General features: G+C 47.7%; 1 protein-coding gene and 1 long non-coding RNA gene across 5 annotated transcripts; one reads left to right on the forward strand and one right to left on the reverse strand.

Annotated features, from left to right (window-relative positions):
• Nucleotides 1-3,928: 3,928 nt before the first annotated feature.
• Nucleotides 3,929-17,096, reverse strand: LOC142409189 (toll-like receptor 2 type-1). Of its 3 annotated transcripts, none has more exons than XM_075500420.1 (4): nt 16,970-17,096; nt 11,900-12,179; nt 8,550-8,626; nt 3,929-6,683 (listed from the first exon to the last, which is right to left on the reverse strand). In XM_075500420.1, the coding sequence occupies exon 4, from the start codon at nt 6,677-6,679 to the stop codon at nt 4,298-4,300; it is 2,382 nt and encodes a 793-aa protein (XP_075356535.1). In that variant the 5' UTR covers nt 6,680-6,683; nt 8,550-8,626; nt 11,900-12,179; nt 16,970-17,096; the 3' UTR covers nt 3,929-4,297. The 3 variants fall into 3 exon arrangements, with proteins under 3 accessions (XP_075356535.1, XP_075356534.1, XP_075356536.1); XM_075500419.1 differs by lacking the exon at nt 16,970-17,096 and adding an exon at nt 14,706-14,960; XM_075500421.1 differs by lacking the exons at nt 11,900-12,179; nt 16,970-17,096 and having other exon boundaries at nt 8,550-8,979.
• LOC142409190 (uncharacterized) lies at nt 15,367-18,475 on the forward strand. Of its 2 annotated transcripts, none has more exons than XR_012775531.1 (3): nt 15,367-15,484; nt 16,754-16,898; nt 17,665-18,475. It is a non-coding gene; the product is annotated as an uncharacterized LOC142409190 (long non-coding RNA). The 2 variants fall into 2 exon arrangements; XR_012775532.1 differs by lacking the exon at nt 15,367-15,484 and adding an exon at nt 16,057-16,191.
• Nucleotides 18,476-19,461: the final 986 nt, after the last annotated feature.

Here is a 19,461-nt window from a genome sequence, read left to right on the forward strand (position 1 = left end):
CGAGGAAGAGCCAGGGGCTTTTGGAGCCTCCTGCAGATCAGAGCAGCTGGCTGGACTAGATCAGCTTTTTCCAGCCTCACAGCCTGTTCCTCATCTTCTGGACTGAAATGGTTCAAGAGAAGCCACACAGCCGTGGATCCTGTGTCACTTCTCTTTCCTCTCACGGTTGTACCTTTCATAGTACTGATTTGACATGGCTTTTTGTGTTACAGAGCTTGCTGCAATATCCAACCCGTCCTTACTCTCAACAAGGTGACTTTAGTTCTTCTGTCCCTCTGAGGAGTTGGAAAAACAATTCTGGAAGCCTGAGAGAGCTGTTTTCCCTTCAAAACCCTTATTACATATTGAATTATAACCCTTTTTTTTTTGTTTATGCTTTCTTGACAAGGATCAAAGAGCACTTTTAAAGTATAACTTTCCCCGGTGTGTCACAAAGCCCCCTACCTCAGTAGGTATCTTACTGAGGGTGAAAAGAGTGAACCAACCCCAAAGAGGCCAATGAACAGGTTCCCGAAGATCATCGTGGGCTCTGTATCAGCTTAATCAGGTTAGATTGGTTCACTGAGAAGTGCTTTCTCTTTCAGTCATCCCTCTGAGACTCTGTGCAGAAGATCTACTGTACTTTGAATTCATACTCTCATTTGGTTTACAATAGCTGACCCACGCAGGCAAGTTCATACAGACAAGTCCTACCCTTCTAGTTGCATTATTTTTAGCCAGAGTTGTGTAAAATTATTCAAAAGGGGCAGAATTAGCTGAGATTGTTTGGGCATATGGGGAGAGGATAAAAAGTTGTGGATAATTTTTTCAATCATTCCATCTCTTCCCACCTGAAGGACTATAAACATCTTGACCTCTTGTGTTGTTTTCTTTTAATCTCTGTCTCTCACTGATGTAGAGCTTTGGGTCTTGAAGGACACGGTTCTCTCCCCTGTCTTTAGATGCCCACAGCTAAGCTGATCACCCACTATGTCCTCCAAAGTCAATGGAGAGAAATAACAGCTTTTAGGGGAAATTCACATCATGTCTTTTGGACGCTGACATTAAGATATGATGACTCCAAGAGAAATGACCCTATCAACTTAAAATGGAGCACCACAGTTTAGATACCTAGGTATTTGTCCATGTGAATCCCACCCAAAGAATTGCGATCCGCAGTTACACTCACCTGCTGTCCAGCTGAGGCTCTTTTATGGGGCTTTTTTGGTCTCGCAAGTCTGGCTGGATAACACAGTGCTGTAGGCCATAGGAGCAAAGCTATGAGTAAGATGAGTTTCGCAAGCAAAAAAATTTAAGTGGTATTTTTAAAGTTGCCATCAAAATGCTTACTGTTAGAAAAAGAAACAACCAGGCAGCCTGGCCAATCAAAATCTATCTATAGGTAGGTTATTTACAGCTGGAAAATGGGCAGCACAGAAGGGAACTGGGCAGGTACTGCACAGCAAATACCGACTGAGCCTAATGGCTCTCCAGCTCACCAGCTGGAAACCAACCAGGGACTGCAGGACGGAACCCCGTTTGGTGGCACAGGATGCTTTTCTTTATTGTCACTTCCCTGAGCATCTTTTCCAGGTTTTTTTGCTCCTCTGTAACGTGAGCAGACACTCAGGGAAATCCCATTCCCACCCTCATTCATTTTCAGGCATTTTCTTCCCCTTCCCATTCCTGTCTAATAATGCAGCTCAAGACCCTGACTTACAGGGTTGTTTCAGGCCTCTCTGCACCCACTCAGAAATATAGCCCCAGTCCAAGATATCATTGCCCTACCAAGGAATCTCTTTTCCCTGTTGCACCGGGAAGAAAAAAAAGCCACGTAGAAATTGAAACGCAGCTAAAATTATGGAAACTTTCCTGCTTTCCTCTCTCCTCTTTCCTGAAGGACATTGTTCCCATCAGCATGTCCCAGCTCTCCCAGCAAGCCTTCCTTTTGCTGCCTGCCTGCGATCCAGCCCGGCCAGCTGCCTGTGATGGCACTGCCTGCTCCACTTCTGCTGGCAGCCAGAAATCCCTCCCTGCCCTGCGCTCCTGCACGAGCTGGCCCCTGCCCAGCAGCCCCAAGCACCCTGAATGCCCCATGCAGAGGAGGAGGACTCGGTGGCAGAGATTAGATAGCCTCTTCCCAGTGCTCCCTCCTTGCTTCTTGCTCTGGCATTGCAGCTCCGCTCTCTTTCCCTGTCTCCAGCCTCCACCCGCCTGCAAACTCACCTCCGTGCAGAAGAGATTCCCGGGGATGCCAGCTCCAGCTCCGCTGCCTGCATGCTGGTTAGTCTATGTCGTGTTTCATCTCTCTTTTGCTGATCGCTCTTTACCCAGCTTCCTCTCGCGCTGCTGTTTCCTTCCTACTTCACTTCTCAACCTTGGCAATGTAAGTAGGGGAATTCCCACCTAGGGGATCTGGTTGGCAGAAGAGCAGTAACACTATCAGTCCTTTTAAATGTGCCAACCCATAAAAGTCTGGGTCTATGGTAAGAGCGTACTGCGTGAAAGCCAAGGCTTCTCCTACCTCTCTCTCTGACCAACTCTTTGAAACGACCCGCAAGACAGATTTCCCTCCTTAACTCTAGGCGCGCAGCCTCCTCATCTGTTTTATCGGTGCTTAGTGTTTGCTGTCAGATGATTCACTCATCACTTACCTGGAGTTCAGCCTTGATTAACCTCTGAGCTATTCTTCTCCAAGAGAGTGACTAGAAAAATCCTTTTGTAGCAGACTTTGGACTAACCCTAGGGATATAATTATAACACGAAAGCAGAACTGCAAGTGGTGTTTGCAGGCTACACCCACAGAAACTATCATCTCATGTGTGTGTCTACATATACCCATACACACAGGAGTGTGAATATATCCATGTGTATAAGCATGTACACAGATATACATATATATGAATATGTACATACATACCAACACACAGACACATGTATAAGCAAATTTCCCCATTTTTCAAATATACACTCAGCCCATATGCCAATGCTTTGGTATTTCACCACAAAGTAATTGCATGTCTAAAGTTTAATCAAGATTCATTACTCTGTACTGTACTTAAGCTCCAGCAACACAAGCAAAGGGCAGAATGGAAGCACCGAGTTAGAGAAACCCACACCTAACTTTATCTCCTCAGAGACAATTTCAGGTTTCCACAAGAACCTCTAACACACAAGAAACCCTCAACAGCTGTGACTCCAGGCACTCAGGGTGGGACCAGTTATCTTAATATAAGCATCTGTATCTGCCTGCTTGTCTAGAGTCCCTTTGTAATTGGTGAAGAGCAATACAGTAGTTCTAGGAGACACCTCATACTGAAGTAGGAAGACAAATTGCCTCTTATCAGCCTGATTTTCTTCACTGGTTATAAAGGAAGCTAAGTAGAGCTCTAAGGGGTGCATGGCCCAATGATTACTTAAATGTGCTGTGCAAAGTAGAAAAGCAGAAACATGAAGTGAGCCAGTCCGCAACACCACCTAGCCCGCTCATTAGAAACACAGCCTCGTGCCCCACAAATTAGAAAGCTTCAGCTATTTCTGTGGATAGGTAGAAGGGAATGTGGTGGTGACCATGAAGGGACAAACAAGCATTCACAGGGAGAAAGAAGCCTAAGGGAAAAAAAAACCAACAGTGATCTAATGCCTCTGGATTTCACCACAGCCATTGTACAAGGTGCCAGGATGCTTCCTTCACAGGTATTGAGTAAATCCCAATCTGTGCATGGTGGTACAGACTCTGGTGTAACTAGCCAGAGTAACAGACTTGTGAATGGAAGTACGTACTTAGTACTGTCTTATTTTTGTGTTGCACAGCAGTGGTGGTGCTTCAGAGGGCTTATTTTAATGTAAGTCCTCAGGTTTTTTTCAGAATTTAATTTTAATTGCTGTGCTATGCATGATGGCATTGAAAATAAACTGAGGGATAATAATAGACACGGGGCAGTATTGAAGCACTTGGCTTTTATTTTCATTTGTAAATTACAATGGCATTGTTAGGAACTAGTTGGGAATATGGTAACAGGAGGAAAAAGTACAGAAATACCCTACATTCAGCTAAATGTATTTAAAAAAGTATATGAAGTCCAACATGGCTTCCAAATATCATAGTTATTGGCAGGGATTTTGAAAGATCAGAGTATCAAATCACTGGAAAGTCTAAAGTGGGTCTTTCTCATTTAGTATGATGATAATTATTTCTATATACAACAAAGCCAGTTCTCCTTAGGCAGAAAAATAAGAAAGAAAAATGTCTTAGCAAGAAAAACACTGACATATATCCTTTGTGGAAATATGCTGAAATGGGGGCTGCTGACTTGTTCTACAACTTCAAGGCTCCTTTCAAGTTTTCCCAAAACATCTCCTGCTGCTCTTCTTCAGGAGGCCACTCCAGGTAGGTCTTTGTGTTCATGATCTTCCGCAGCTTGCAGAACCTCTTGGGAATCGCTTTGCTCTGGATGGGCTCCAGGAGGACGAGAATCGCTGCATCGTTGTTCTCGTCAAAGAGGCGGAAGTGCGAGAAGTCCAGCTCGTATTTGCACCACTCGCTCTGCACAAAGTGCTCGGACAGCACAAAGAGCGTTTTGTGGCTCTTCTCTATGGAGTCGATGATGTTGTCCACAATCCACTTCCCGGGCACAAAGTCCCGCTTATGGAGGCAGAGCCGAAAGGGGGGGCAGGCCTGCTCCAGCTCCCGCACCATTATGTTTTCCACCCAGTCGGAGTCGTTCTCGCTGTAGGAGACAAAGGCGTCGTAGCAGATGTCCTTCGGGGGGGCTCGCTTGGGCTTCCGCTTGGCTTGCAGCCATGCCCAGGTCATTCTCAGGTACCAGACCGCATGGTACTTGTAGCCGACGGCCACGAGGACGAGGATGACCACGAACACCAGGGCGCAGGCCAGCGACACCACGAGGGACCTGTGGCACTCCATCAGGGAGAGGTGCACGGCTCCAACCTGCGCCCCTCTCACTGCCAGGGGAGAGTCACAGACGTACTTGTCTGGCCACCCCACCAGCACCTGGGCTACCCCAGCCTGCTGCTGGATGAAGGAGAGGAAGTCACAGGAGCAGATGAAGTTGTTATCGCTGGCATCCAGCAGCTCCATTTTCTTGAAGGACTCAAACTCTTCCCTGGAGAAACTGTTGAGCTTGTTTCTTCGGACGGACATGGCCACTAAGTTAGGAATGGATGCGGCACCAGGCAAGGTCTTCAGCTGGTTTTTTGCAAGGTACAGCTCTCTGAGAAATGGGAGTTGCAGTCCAAACTCCCTCAGGTTGTTAGCGCTAACGTCCAAAACTTCCAGCGTCGAGGGAATGCAAGTTGTTAGTTTAGGAATTTGAGTGCTGGAGAGATTCAAATATTTCAGGGTTTTTGGCCATTCACACACATCTGGAATCTCACCAAACTTATTTTGGCTAATATCAAGATTAATCAGTTTGGTTAGACGACTTACAGAACTTGCAGTCTGTTTCAGGGATTTTAGAGAGTTTTGACTTACATTTAAAGTTTGCAATGACGGCCAAGCATGTTCACAGATTGTCTCATTTAAGCGATTATTTACAAGCAAATTATCATGAAAGTCCAGGTATAGAAGTGATGAAAAATGTTTTGCAAGGTTGCATGATACCATGAAAACTCTAGAGCTTGCAATGGTGAGTCTTTTCAGTTTGTGTATTTGTGACTCCATACCTTCCAGGTCAGAAAACAAATGAAAATGCTGAATCATCATATTTATTATTGATACTGTTTCAACAAAACTTTGCCCACTGCTTGCAAGTTCTATAGTATTCCATTGTCCTGTCCCATCAAGCACACAATCAACTGCATCTAACTCTTGTAAAGATGTGATTTCCTTCAGTAATATTATTATTCGGCTAATATAATAATCTGTGAATGAAGCATCTTTAAACGTAAGCTTTCGTATCCTAAAAGGAAGTGTAGAGTTCTGCACCAAGCTTTTGTTTTCAATCTTTAATTTAATTTCTCTCACTTCTAACCAAGTGACAGAGTACACAAGGTCCCTGACAACTGCTGAGAACACACTCGTATTTCTTAGGTTTATGATCATGTGATTTATCTTCTTAATCGATTTCAAACTTCCCGGCTCGTACTGACTGAGATTGCCACCATCAATCCACAACTTGTCGAGAAGCTCAATGCCCTCAAAGTTCCCTTGCCTTATCGTGGAGAACTGCGGGTTGCCCAGGTAGAGAGAGCTCAGGTTCCTCAGGCTAGAAAAGGGGGAGTTTTTCCCCAGGTCTCTGTAGGAATTGCCTTGAAGGTGGAGGTGCTGGAGCGAAAAAAGGTGCCCAAACCACGCAGGGGACAAGTGAGCCAAGCTGTTATTTGATAAGTCCAGGAGCTCCAGTTTCCCGAGGGAGTGAAACGAGTCCCTGTCTATTAAGCTGATTTCATTGAACTGCAGCAGCAGGGCTCTCAGGTTCACAGCCTGCTGCAGGTCCTGGGATCGGATGTGCTTTATCCTGTTGTGGGCCAGGTTTAACACTGTGATTTTGCCCGTGAGCCCTGGGGGAATGAAGTCCAAACCCATGGAAGAGCAGTTGCAAAGCTGAGTGGCATCACATGAAGGACAAGCCTGCTTCAGCACTTGCTCTTCAGAGAGGTTTGCAGCTAAGACCATGTAGATGGCCCACACTTGCCAGGTGTGTGTAGTTCTTGATTTGTGTTTTGTTTGGTTGAACATTTTGCTGTAGGAAACAGAAATGAGAGAAGTTTGTGTCGATTTTCAGTTTTGAACAGCAACTGAAAACAATTGAAAACCTGTGCAATTTTATTAGGAAGTTCAGATTCAAATTTTTTCTTGTAAGAGTTATCCTGCGACATTAGTCTTCCTCTTCTACTTCAGCTGCTCAGCCCTGCAAACATGGCGTGCATCAAACATCTCTGGAATACAGCCATATCATGTCTCAACAGCCATAAAGGATCGTTCTCAAGGTCCTGCCTTTTCATATGCGCATTGGCTATAGTTCTCACCTCTTACATCTCTCACATTAAGCCTCCTCTCAGCAACAAAGCTACAGCTGGATGTTTCAACCCTGAACAGGGGAAGATGGGTAGATCATCAATGATCCGGACAAGGGGATCGAGTGCACCCTCAGTAAGTTTGCAGATGACACCATGTTGGGCAAGAGTGTTGATCTGCTTGAGGATAGAAGAGCTCTACAGAGGGACCTGGACAGGCTGGATCGATGGGCCGAGGTCAATTGTATGGGGTTCAACAAGGCCAAGTGCTGGGTCCTGTACTTGGGTCACAGCAACCCCATGCAACGCTACAGGCTTGGGGAAGAGTGGCTGGAAAGCTGCCTGGTGAAAAAGGGCCTGGGGCTCTTGGTTGACAGCCGCCTGAATATGAGCCAGCAGTGTGCCTAAGTGGCCAAGAAAGCCAATGGCATCCTGGCTTGTATCAGAAATAGCATGGCCAGCAGGACTAGGGAAGTGATTGTTCCCCCGTACTCAGCACTGGTGAGGCCGCACCTCGAATACTGTGTTCAGTTTTGGGCCCCCCACTACAAGAGAGACATTGAGGTGCTGGAGCGTGTCCAGAGAAGGGCAACGAAGCCGGTGAAGGGTCTGGAGCAGAAGTCTGATTGAGGAGCGGCTGAGGGAACTAGGGTTGTTTAGGCTGGAGAAAAGGAGGCTGAGGGGAGACCTTATCGCTCTCTACAACTACCTGAAAGGAGGTTGTGGAGAGGTGGGGGTTGGTCTCTTCTCCCAAGTCACAAGCCATAGGACAAGAGGAAATGGCCTCAAGTGGCATCAGGGGAGGTTTAGATTGGATATTAGGAAAAATGTCTTCACTGAAAGGGTTATCAAGCATTGGAACAGGCTGCCCAGGGAAGCGGTTGAGTCGCCATCCCTGGAAGTGTTTAAAAGACATGTAGAGGTGGTGCTTAGGGACATGGTTTAGTGGTGGAGTTGGCAGTGTTAGGTTAATGGTTGGACTCGATGATCTTAAGGGTCTTTTTCAACCTAAATGATTCTGTGATTCTATGATTTTAAATGCTCACAGCCTTTGCAACATCAGCCTGCACATCTAGTATGGCTACCCGGCAGGCAGAAGCCCGAACAAAGCATGTCCCCCCCGCCTCGGCCCTTCGAGTGGGCTGTGGCTTCCACCACTGCAAACTTTCTTGGAAGAGATTTTGGGGTCCCCCGCATGGAGTCTCACCAGCCTCAGGGCTTCTAAAAGCAAAGCTGTGTAGGCTCCTGGCACACCCTTTTACACACTGTATAAGCAATTTACATTCTTTACTGGAAAGGCAGAACTGATATGCGACCAAACAAGTCTATCGCCCTTTTCTGTAAATCAGCACTGGTAATAGATGGGAATTGAATGTTACCATCACGCTATAAACAGTGGATATAATTAGAACAATACTGATTTTAATTTACAGAAGGGCTGTGTTTCTGCCACAGGTGCTAAAGAACATTTCACCATTGGCTCCACCAGAAAATAAGTCGCTTATTAAAGCTCACAAGCTGCTGTAAACAGTTCCAGTACCGCAGACGAACAGTAGCCCCAAATCCTGAAGAAGCAGAGAGTAAATACTTACCCTGTGTACTGCAAGCTGTGTTTCAGTCTCCTTGCGTGCTGATTGTGTACTCTGGGATCCAAGTGGTCACCTCATACCTGCAAGTACAACAAAAGCTGGAAACCCTTTGGCAGGTCTGATGCGACAACAGTCCTGGAGTGAGAAAATATTTCAGCCTGTGCTCCTCAAACAAAACTTTATGTTGACAGTTTCCCAACATCCTCTACTCAGCCAGTGAAGCATACCAGTTTGCGTGGCTTTTCTTTAGCGGCTGCTCCCCTAAGGAAACCATGGCTTCTGAAGAGTTCGGCATTGTCTGGCACACATGACGCTGCCCTTCAAATTCACATTTCAACCACTTCTATCACTGCTGCTGACTAGGGACACAAAAATGAGCACAGATTGTGTTCGCACTCTCTTTGCAAGCTGAAATTCATTGGCAGATCTCTCTCCCTTTCCGGTCATCGCCCATCGCTGGAAAGGCTGATGCAACCATTTTGCGCAAATCATTCTGTCACAATCACTTCCTCCAGCATTAAGTGCAGAAATCGTTCCTAGGCAGAATTGCATTCACCTCCCTGCATCTCTACTTTCGATACTTATTGTTTGGTTATGCACTGGGGGGTTGTTAACTGTACGGAGCAATGGAACATCTCTGCATATAAATGTCGGAGTCAAATTGTTTAGTGAAAGAGGGTACTAGAGAAACACTCAGCATCATTTCATTTCCTAGGGCAGCACAGTCGTATGGCATCAACAAATAGAAAATGCATAAGAATGGGAATGATACCCTGTCTGAAAAAGAAGACAGTTTGAAAGAAAGTATCCCTCTGTAAACATCCACGGCAATTTTGAGAAGGGAGGTTTGATGATATTTATTTTAGCCTGACTGAATGGAAACACACGGTTGGTCAAACGGCCAAGCATGCTGCATGCATAAAGGGGTAGGGAGTCTTCCTACCAGCTCTGAAAGGGAAAGCCATTAAATTCAAACACCAAACCTTCTTACTGCAGTTTCCATTTTTTTTTTCTGTGCGCAGAAATTGTCACGATCTGCTGCGCGCTTGCACCGAGAGGTACCTGCCTGAGAGCAGACAGACAGACAGATTCCTGCCTCCTGCCACCTGCCACGTGTCAGACGGCAGCATCTGTGTGCTCAAGGGTGGCAAAGCCCAAGCAGAAGCCCGAAGCCCGAGTCACAGCAACCTTCAGTCCCACTGTCTTGAAATTAGCGTTGCACATTAGGTTAAGAACTTGATGCTTTCCAAAAAGAGGAATTGAAAGACTGAGAAACTCTTGTCTTTTCTGTCTGCTACAGAGGATAGATGATAAGCATAACAACGTTTTAAAATAGAGACAGAGCAGCTGTGGGACGCGGCAGAGAAGGGAAACGGTCTTTTAGCGAAGGGATGTCATCAACTTCCCCAAAGCTACCCATTCCCTCTAGCACCTCTCAGCTGGAATGGTTCTTGTTCTTCAACAGGGAAGACTTCCAGTTTTCAGAATGTTTAAAAATGTTAATTTAGAGTTTGATGTGACTCATTCCTCTATGTTTTTGCCATCCAAATTGCAACTCCTTGATAAAGTTAAATATAGTTAAATTTGTGAAGCGCTTCGGAGAAGAAGACCACCTATGAGGCCATGTACTTCACTGAATGCGAAATGGGCATGCTTTTCTATCTGCTACAGCTTCACCACCACGCATTTGTAGAGACTCGAGGTAAGCGCCAGCTATTTTTTCAGAAGTACGGGCTCTCTCCTAACGTCCAGGCTCAGCCCATTCTCGTCACGCTTCTAAACTGGGCCAGGTTTCTGGTTTCTCTCGGAAAGAGAAGACTGGAGTGACCCTGCCCACCTTCCCATGCCGCAGTTCACAAACCAAGCAGTTCATTTCAGCAAGCTGCTTAAAAAGCCAAGAAATCAGGGTGGGCCTTCTGCCTGTTTCCATCAGTAGGGAAAAAAGCCTACAAGCAGCACAACTTCTTTCTCTCTCATTCCAGGTCAATTTGTCAGGAATTTATCAGGTTATCCGGAGTCAGGAAGGTCCGAGGATGGTCAAGGTGGCCAGAAATGCCCTCCACAAGCTGCCCCACACACAGAGGCAAGGTACTAGCCACCTGCCTCCCAGAGCATCAGCTTCCAAACTGAGCTGCAGCCTGGACTCAAAACAACTTATTTTGAAATCAAAGAGTCTAAAGTAGGAGAAAGCTGCTGTCTTTTAAGGTGAGAATACCATTCATCTGCTTTTTCTCCACGTTTAGCATTGAACAAAGTTCTCTCCTCCTCCAAGTTTAAGCTATGATTATCCTTCCTCTTTTATAGCGTTTAAAAAAAGGCACGTGCCTCCCCCTGTGCCAGTACGTTACTTTTTCCCAGCAGAAGGGCACCGATCTGCAACGAGCCTGTGCTTTGCAACTGCAGATGTTCCAAGCAGAGACACCACGCAAGCCTTTGTCAGCAGATGGATAGGGCTGAGACAGAGCTGCGGTCATCATTTTTGAAGCTCCCTTGCTTTAAATATTCCTGTTTATCCGACAGCAGCACAAGAAGCACGCGTTTCCCTCAGCCAGCTCTTCCCTGACCCCCAGCTACAGCCTGCTCAGCATCCCTGCCTCCCGCAGCTCAGTGCCAGGTCCCTGCATTGCCTCTGCTGGCAGAGGGACGGGCTCCTGCCGCAACCCTCCTCCACCACGAAACTGCCGCTGCCAGACAGGGCAGCGACCGGCGCGAGGGGGCCTGTATTAGATGAGTGTTGACCAAAACAGATGTAGAAACAGAAGCATATTTATGTGGGACAGAACCCCACAGGGATGGACTTGTTGATCAAAAACCGCGAACCGAGTGGTAACACTGGTCCTCAGCCAGTCTGCCATCAGAGTCGCAAGGATTATTTCACTGTTATATCCCCACTGCCTCCTCTTTCTGCATCCGTGTTGTGTTCCTCAGGGAACGTGGCTTTAGGATCAGACTCTGGTTGCTAGAGTCCTGCAGCCCTCTCCCCTCTGCCAGCCAGAGGTACCGACTTCTCCATCTCCTGCAGTATCTGGGCACGTCGCACTCTTTAAAGCACTTCCCCTCCTCAGCCCTACATGAGAGGATCCTGCAGCCGTCCCCTCCCTTCCTCTTATTCCTCCTGTACGTCAGCATCCAGACTCAGAGCCGCTTTCTGCTTTTCTGCTGAGAAAGGACAAGTGAGCAGTGCGGACGGGGCCCAACCCAGGCGACACCCTGCCCCAGACCCCTGCCCTGAAGAAAAGGCAGAAGCAGTAGAAAAGGAAGGGAGCTCACGAATCTGTTGGCCAGCCTGCGATATGAGCAGAAAGGCTTTCCAAAGCTTTGCAAGCAGCGCAAAACTGCTTCCTGATACTTACCCCTGGTAACCAGGATGTGCCAGCGCGTCGGCTCGGCCGCAGCGGTGCCAGCTGGGCTGAGCCCGGGGCACTCTTCTCCTAACCCCCCCTGGAAACGGACGGCGAGGAAAAGCGGTCAAATCTGTGCTTGCAGTCTTTGGAGCAGAAAGTATGATACTTGTGTAATTGAAAGCAGAACGGATTGGCATCCTTTCATGGTCCTGGAAGCAGAGCCTTGGCATGCACTGCTGGTGCCTGTGCTTTAATCTGACTTGCAGGGCTTCGGGCGTTCATCTTCGAACTGCAACAAAAAGGAAAATTATAATGAAAAATAAACAATTTTAACTTTGTCGTGTTCCGTATCAGGCCTGCCCTGCCAGCTGCTCAATCCCTTGGTTAGATCTTCAGACTGAAAGTTTAAATGCAAAGGGGCAGATTCCCTTTATTTTTCTTCCAGGCTCTCCCCGCCCTACTGTTGTGGCAGAGTGTGATAATGCTGTGTAAATAGTTACTCATTGTGCTGGTTTTGGCTGGGATAGAGTTAATTCTCTTCACAGTAGCTAGTGTGGGGCTGTGTTTTGGATTTGTGCTGGAAACAGTGTTGATAACACAGGGATGTTTTAGTTCCTGCTGAGCAGTGCTTACACAGAGCCAAGGCCTCTTCTGCTTCTCACCCCACCCCACCAGCGAGGAGGCTGGGGGTGCACAAGAAGCTGGGAGGGGACATGGCTGGGACAGCTGACCCCAGCTGAGCAAAGGGATATCCCATACCATATGGTGTCATGCTCAGCATATAGAGCTGGGGGGAGAAGAAGGAAGCGGGGGGGACATTCAGAGTGATGGCGTTTGTCTTCCCAAGTAACCATTATGTGTGATGGAGCCCTGCTTTCCTGGAGATGGCTGAACACCTGCCTGCCCATGGGAAGGAGTGAATGAATTCCTTGCTTTGCTTTGCTTGCGTGCGTGGCTTTTGCTTTCCCTATTAAACTGTCTTTATCTCCACCCACGAGTTTTCTCACTTTTACCTCTCCGATTCTCTCCCCCATCCCACCGTGCTTAGTTGCCAGCTGGGGTTAAACCACGACACTCATCCAACAGCCAGCCTTCGGGACTGCCTCTGCCAAGGAAGCAGGGTTGGGAGGGTTTTTTTATCCTATCTTTTCTGAAAGCATTCAGTTGGAATAACATGATGCCAATTTTCTGCCTTAACAGAGGATCAGCTAGCAGGGAAGTTTTCAGGCTAAGACACCAAAGCTCATTCTAATAATATGGAAAGTTTTGTTTTTCTAGAACAGTTGCACCAGCATGACTCAACAAGAGAAAAGACCTCATTTCTGTCAAAATATTCCTGATGAGTTTTTGACTCCCAAGGAAATTGCATCAACAGAAAGCAGCCTGCAGGGGAGGCAAAGCTGGACAACACAGTTCCTTTCTTACTTCGCACTTTAGGTGGGGTGAAAACAATTTGTTTCTGACAGGAACGTTAGGATTTTCCATTAACGCACAGCTATAGAACAGTAAATACTATAGGAGGTTTTGGCCCCCTGCTCTGAAGACCGCTATGACAAACACGCCAAAGCCCGTTATCAGCACCGCGCAAATTTGTTACTCCAAAATGAGAACTCTGAGACGACCCACGCAGAATGGGTCCCCCCAGCCATCGCTGCCTGCTCCCCAGACCTGCGTGGGGCCGGACGCCAGCCAGGCACGCTGTCGGGTAGCTGAGCCGCACGCAAACGCTGGACACAGGGGGATCGAAGGTGCCCGCGTTGGGGCATGCCTGCCACGGGACTTCCTGGCATGCTGCCGGGAGTAAGGCAAAATATAAAACTGAGACCAACAACTAATGAAACTCCCCTGGCGCGCGTGGGGGAGAGGTCTGTCTGGAAATACATCTGGTTGAGTATAACCTCCTCCGAACGCTGCCCAGGGCTTGCTGCAGCCCTGCGGAAGGGGTCCAGCTCCCAGAGAAGATGCAGGTTTGGGAACCACAGGTGGGGGCAGGCGCCCAAGGCCCATAAAGAGGCTGCTCAGAGCAGCCTTGACCTCAGCTTTTCTTACAGGCTAGCTGGGTTGTACCGGCCCTTATACTTCCCACATTCATAACCCTGGATCTCCACAGGCACTCCACAGAGAGCCTAACCAGGCTGTAGGGCTCGGGAACCTGAAACACAAACATCACGGTACTGGGACCTCGGAGGTCAGCCCAAATGTACCTCTCATCACCTGGGCAAACGGGCTCCCAGCTTGCTGCTGCTGGGGATCCATCCCCTAAAACAGACATGGTCTGGAAATCACATTTTCTTTCAATATATTTTCTGCAATTTTCATACTGTTAATTGGTTCAGCATTATCAACGTACAAAGCTACTTCTTCAGTTTTTTAGACACCTTCAGGAAATACCTCTGTGTAGCTTGCCAAAGTACCACTCACTTAGTATTTGGAAGGACTTTTTTTCTTTGCTCTACATATATCGCACTCTTGTGTCGATCAGTTTGCTGTGCTGTACCCCAAAGTCTATGACAGAGGCCATCTGTTACGGGCTGCCCAGAGAGGTATTTGGAGACATAAAATGTTAAGAAAGCAAGGTGCTATGCCTATTTCAAAACAAGAATTCTGCAGGTTTCCAGACAGATCCGCAACCACCCTCGGCTCTGGCCTCCCAGGAGGCACCAAACCCGCCCGCGCTGAGTCAGCACCGTCCCACCAGCGGGTCCCTGGCCATCGGGGCCACTGCAGGCACCCGAGGGTTGGGGTCCTCACGTGCCCTACAAGGCACAAGCTGCTCTTCGGGGGGCTGGGGAGAGAGAGGAGTGGGATCTCTTACGTTCGCTGTTGGACGGCTTCTGCTTCATTTCAGTTCACCGGGAAAGAAAGTGCCCTGTCACAGCCCACCGGATGCAAGCCATCACCGGCAGGCTGTTGTGAGGAAGTTAGGGTTTAACATCCCAGCACTGGAATTTCCCACAAGGAGGAAAAACGGCTTCGCTCAGCTCCGAGGAAAAGCTCCTTTGAGAGAGGCTGGGCAAAGGGACGTGCACGTCGGTGCACTTCAGTGCAGGAAAGGTCCAGCAAACTTTGTCTTGCCACGTTGAGAGGAGGGCACGGACACCTAGGTCTACGTAGTGCTAATACACTGAAAAAGTGCTTTCTTTTTTTCTCTTTTTTTCTTTTTCTTTTTTTTTTTTAATGGAAGGGAAACATTCCTGGGAATGGGACCAAGTCATTGCAGAACCAGCTAGAGTTTGTTTCCTGTACGGCGATGGAAAACACTGTGCTGGGATGCAGAGATACATATTTAACTGCTTGTTATACCAAAAAAAAATTGTGTTTAACCGTTGGGCAAGAATGTGAGCAGGAAATGAATCAGATCATTATCATATGCCATAAAAATATCAAGATTTTTGTATTCGTTCCAAAAAAGACAATGCCAGGATATATTTTGCACAGGCGGTTCAGGCTTTGCATTCAACTGCTGCCTCCCTCTGTACCTGATGCCACGAAATATTTCAGAGATGACAGTGCATTTCAGAAAGAGAAAACCAGTCCACTTCAAATCTTTATTTTCAGTTATTCAAGACCTCGGAAGCTCTTTCTTCAGTGCAGGTACTTTTCTTGACTTATCTCCTATCAAAGCTCCATATTTTAAAAAATTAGGAAAAATCTAATGAGCTATTTCGAAGTTTTTCTGCAGTGGAAAAGTGACATTTTTTCTGAGTTTCTTGCAGGGATTATTTCTGTTGTGTTCTTTTGCATTTGTATAATTTTTTAAACCTACTTTTTAGAAGCTTGAATACAGCAGAGTTGTAAACACCCATGAAAAAATCATTTTTACTAAAAATGAAAATCCTGATCATAAAATTATGTCAATAAGTATTTGAAAAGTGTGTGTTGAATCTGACAGAGCCACCAAAACATCTTCAAATAATTAGATATTTCCAATATCTGACCATTCTCTGACTTTCCAGACTTGAACATGATTGAAAACAGACATCCCAAGCTGATTTTCAAGTACAGACTCAGCTATTTTAATCATTCCTCCTAAATTATCCTCAGATTGCATTTCTTGTTCTTCTGTAAGTTTTCTTGAGTGTAGCGGTACCAGCTTAGCAGATAGATTCAGAACGGACGGCGTAACTCTTGTGCCTGTACTGCAATATGACTTTTTGTCTTTGTCACAGTATCTACAGAAACACCCCATACTAGGGGATCAACCCCCAAAACATCGCGCTTTCTACTACTGTGAAATACCCACAGTTACAAACTTTGAGTTGAATTCCTCTCTAACATCCAAACAAAGTTACCTGGACATGGTACGTAAGGTGTGGCTGTGCCTTGTCAATGGAGGTATGTCCAGGATGGTCTGGAGACACCTGCGGCAAGCCCCACCGCAGCCAACCACGCTCTCCCAGAGTGGTGTGTTTAGTCAACAGCTTTGATGGGAAACGCTTTGCTTTGCTTTTCTTTCTTCAGGTTTTGTTTCAACCCAGCAGTTTTTGCCAGGTCATGGTGTTCGTTTGAAGAAAGGGAGCACAGGCCGGCCAGCAATGGCATGGACTTGGGAGGGAATAGTCCTTTCTTAGCAATGTCCCATTACTCCAGTAGCGATGGTCCAGAAACATTGCCAACCCTGTACACCTTTCAGCAGGACGTAGGAACTCCAACAGAGACCAAAAGCCCGGTGCAACAGGTGATTGCAAGCACAGGGTAACAGGAAACAAAACAAAACAAACCCCGCTCTTCACTTGAAAACAAGTAGGAAACCTATACAAAGATTGCAACAGGGGGTTGTAGTAATGCTAAAAAGACTTTAGTAGATCTCTAATAAGTGTAGGATGCATGGTAACTCATGCTTTCAAGTAATTTGGTTTGTAGTTTGCAGCTTTTGGACAGAAGAGTTATCAAAGGAAGAGGAATCAAAGGAAATATCATAGGCAAAAAAGCAGTAAAACCAACCAACTTTCATCTCAACAGCTGGAACTACAGGACAAGAATAAGTTGGTTCAGACACAACCATAGGGTAGTAAAATTTGTCTACCTTACATCTGCTCTACTGTGGGAAAGAGCATCAAATTAGATGCACCCTCTTACCTTGTATGAATTCAGGTGCTATTCCTCCAACACGGAACTCACCATGAGGTTTGCACCTGCGGGCACAAGAAGATCTTTGTTTCTTTGGGTCTTAGCATCCAAAGTTTAACGACTCTTACCCAATAGACTGGCCACCTGGTTCGTTTTCAGCTTGTAACTTACACAAGTGTCAGTATAAAGGTTCTTTTCTATTTATAGAAATTATGTTACATTTGCACTTCTTTCATGTGCTATTTTTATGACATCATTTTAAATTAATTTCCTGTATGTTCCATGATTAATAGGTTCAACAAATTTCCTTTAAAATCAGTCCTCCAGAGTACTTTATTTCTCTGGGGTTGGTTCCTGGAACTCTTTGTTCCCAGCTCACATCTGGGACCAAAAGGCCAAGCAAAGCATACCGAGATGCACGGCCCTCTGTTGAGAGGACTCCCTCTCGGTCGTCTCTCTGGTGTCTCCATGTTTCCATCCCCTCTGATGTTTGCAAAGCCTTCCAGTTGAACAGCATCTTTCAAAAGTCGCTAACAAAAATGCAGAGAGTAATGGGAGGAGGGATGGATACGGTGAAGGCTGGCTGGGTTCTTCTCTCCTACTGTTGGGAGGTCTAATTTTTCCTGTAAAATAAGTTTTCCTCACAACTTGTCAGGATGAAACACAGCCTATGAATGAGTTTGACTTGTTCCCTGTTTCTGCAGGTGGAGAAATCCTGTCTCCGTGCTGGGCAGCCCCTTTTCTTTCACGGGGAACTCGGCAAGGAGCTGGCAAGCCGGTTTGCTGGACAACAAAAACCTGTGAGCTCCTAACTTCTCGCCAAGTAACAGGACAACATCGATACCACTGACTCACTCTGGGTAAGTCAGCTCTGCCACTGGATTAAGGGAGAAGGGAGTGTTTCCATCCGTTTTGGCTCCGTACCGCTCCTCCTGCCGAAACAGCCTCCCGGCCGTGAAGGAGCTGCTTTGTGCTCTGCTCTGCCTCTTACTCCTGCTAGGAAGTCCCCAGAAGAACCCCCCATCCCCCAGGAACGCCACCGATCATAAAATAATCCCTCCCCACTTGCTTTCCCTGACTCTGCTGGCACGACGACGACTACACACGCTGCCAAAGTTAACGAGCAGGCATGTTAATCCCTCCTCTTGCTAGAGAGTCTTTCCAGACCTGCCTAAGCTTTCTGCCAGTGGCTGCATACGGAGGCAGGTTTGTCTCAGGGCGATTCCTTACAAGCCTATCTGCAGGAGAGCGGCAAGCGAGCACCTAATCTGAAATGACTAAAGCACTTGAGGGCAAGGGACCAGCGTTTGCCATGCGGCTGGCTTTTTCATTTGCAGTTTTCCATTCAGGCTGTTTACTTTGGCTGGTCATCTTTGGTAAACATCGCACAACACTGAAACCAGGAAACATCCAAAAATAAATAAAGAAATGGCGATTACTAATAGATCTTCCTTGGTCTTCCCAAGGATCAGCCTTACTCAGGCCAGGTCCTGCCATCCCAAGAGGAGCAAAACCTCCCCGGGGGCAGGCCGGGGGTGAAGGACACCCCCAGCATGGGAGGCAGCCGGGATGGGGGGCTTGCTGGGGGGCTGGCGGGGCACTGGCACGGCCTGCCTTGCCTTGGCACGGCCCGCCTTGGCACGGCCCGCCTTGGCACGGCCCGCCTTGGCACGGCCCGCCTTGGCACGGCCCGCCTTGGCACGGCCCGCCTTGGCACGGCCCGCCTTGGCACGGCCCGCCTTGGCACGGCCCGCCTTGCGCAACCACCGCCACGCCTGGCTGTGCAAGCGTTTGGAAATACAGGCTGAGCAACAGCCTCACCCCAGCTGCCCTCGAGGCACGGGGAGATGCGAGGCTCACCACCCTGCCTCGGAGGCTTCTCTGTCCTGTTTTGTCCTTCAAGTCTTGCGCTTTCTGCTCCAGAGTTCAGCCAGGGGTTTTCCTGCCCCTCCGACCCTTGCTTTTCCCTGTAACTTTTGGCACGTAGATAAAGCTGTGCCTTTAACGCTGTATTTACCCTCTAATTAGACGCACCCCTACTGCATTTTAAAGAGGGAATCGGGTAGTGAAGGCGCTGAGGTGCTGCAGGGCTGTCTGTTCGGAGAGGGGCTTGCATCCACCCCTCCTTGCTCCATTCCCCCTCCTCCAGGGCGGAAAGCCAGAAGACAGGACAGAGCAGAAGACAGGACAGAGCAGAGACAACGAGATCCCCCAGCTCCCCGTCCCCGCTGATGGGGAAGCAGCCGAGAGCTGGGTCGCCGCAAGCACACACGTTTAATCCGGCCTGCATTTGGCGGGCAGCGGGACAAGGCCGTTCCCGCACCGGAAAGCCGTCATCTTCTGCCCGAGAGGCTCTGCCAGGGGCAAATCTGCACGCGAGACAACTTGTCACAACTGCTCCTTTTCCTACAATAAGCAGGATACATACAGAATTTCAGGGCAGGTATCCCCTGCCTGCTCCAGTCCCGTGGCAGAAGGGATTTTTTTGGAACCTGAGGGCT

This window comes from Mycteria americana, chromosome 4 (genome assembly GCF_035582795.1).
Source record: "Mycteria americana isolate JAX WOST 10 ecotype Jacksonville Zoo and Gardens chromosome 4, USCA_MyAme_1.0, whole genome shotgun sequence".
In the NCBI taxonomy this organism is placed as follows: domain Eukaryota; kingdom Metazoa; phylum Chordata; class Aves; order Ciconiiformes; family Ciconiidae; genus Mycteria; species Mycteria americana.

Bases quoted from the DNA above. Each gene is read 5' to 3' on its own strand.
- LOC142409189 (XM_075500420.1), bottom strand. From the start codon at position 6,679: ATGTTCAACCAAACAAAACACAAATCAAGAACTACACACACCTGGCAA.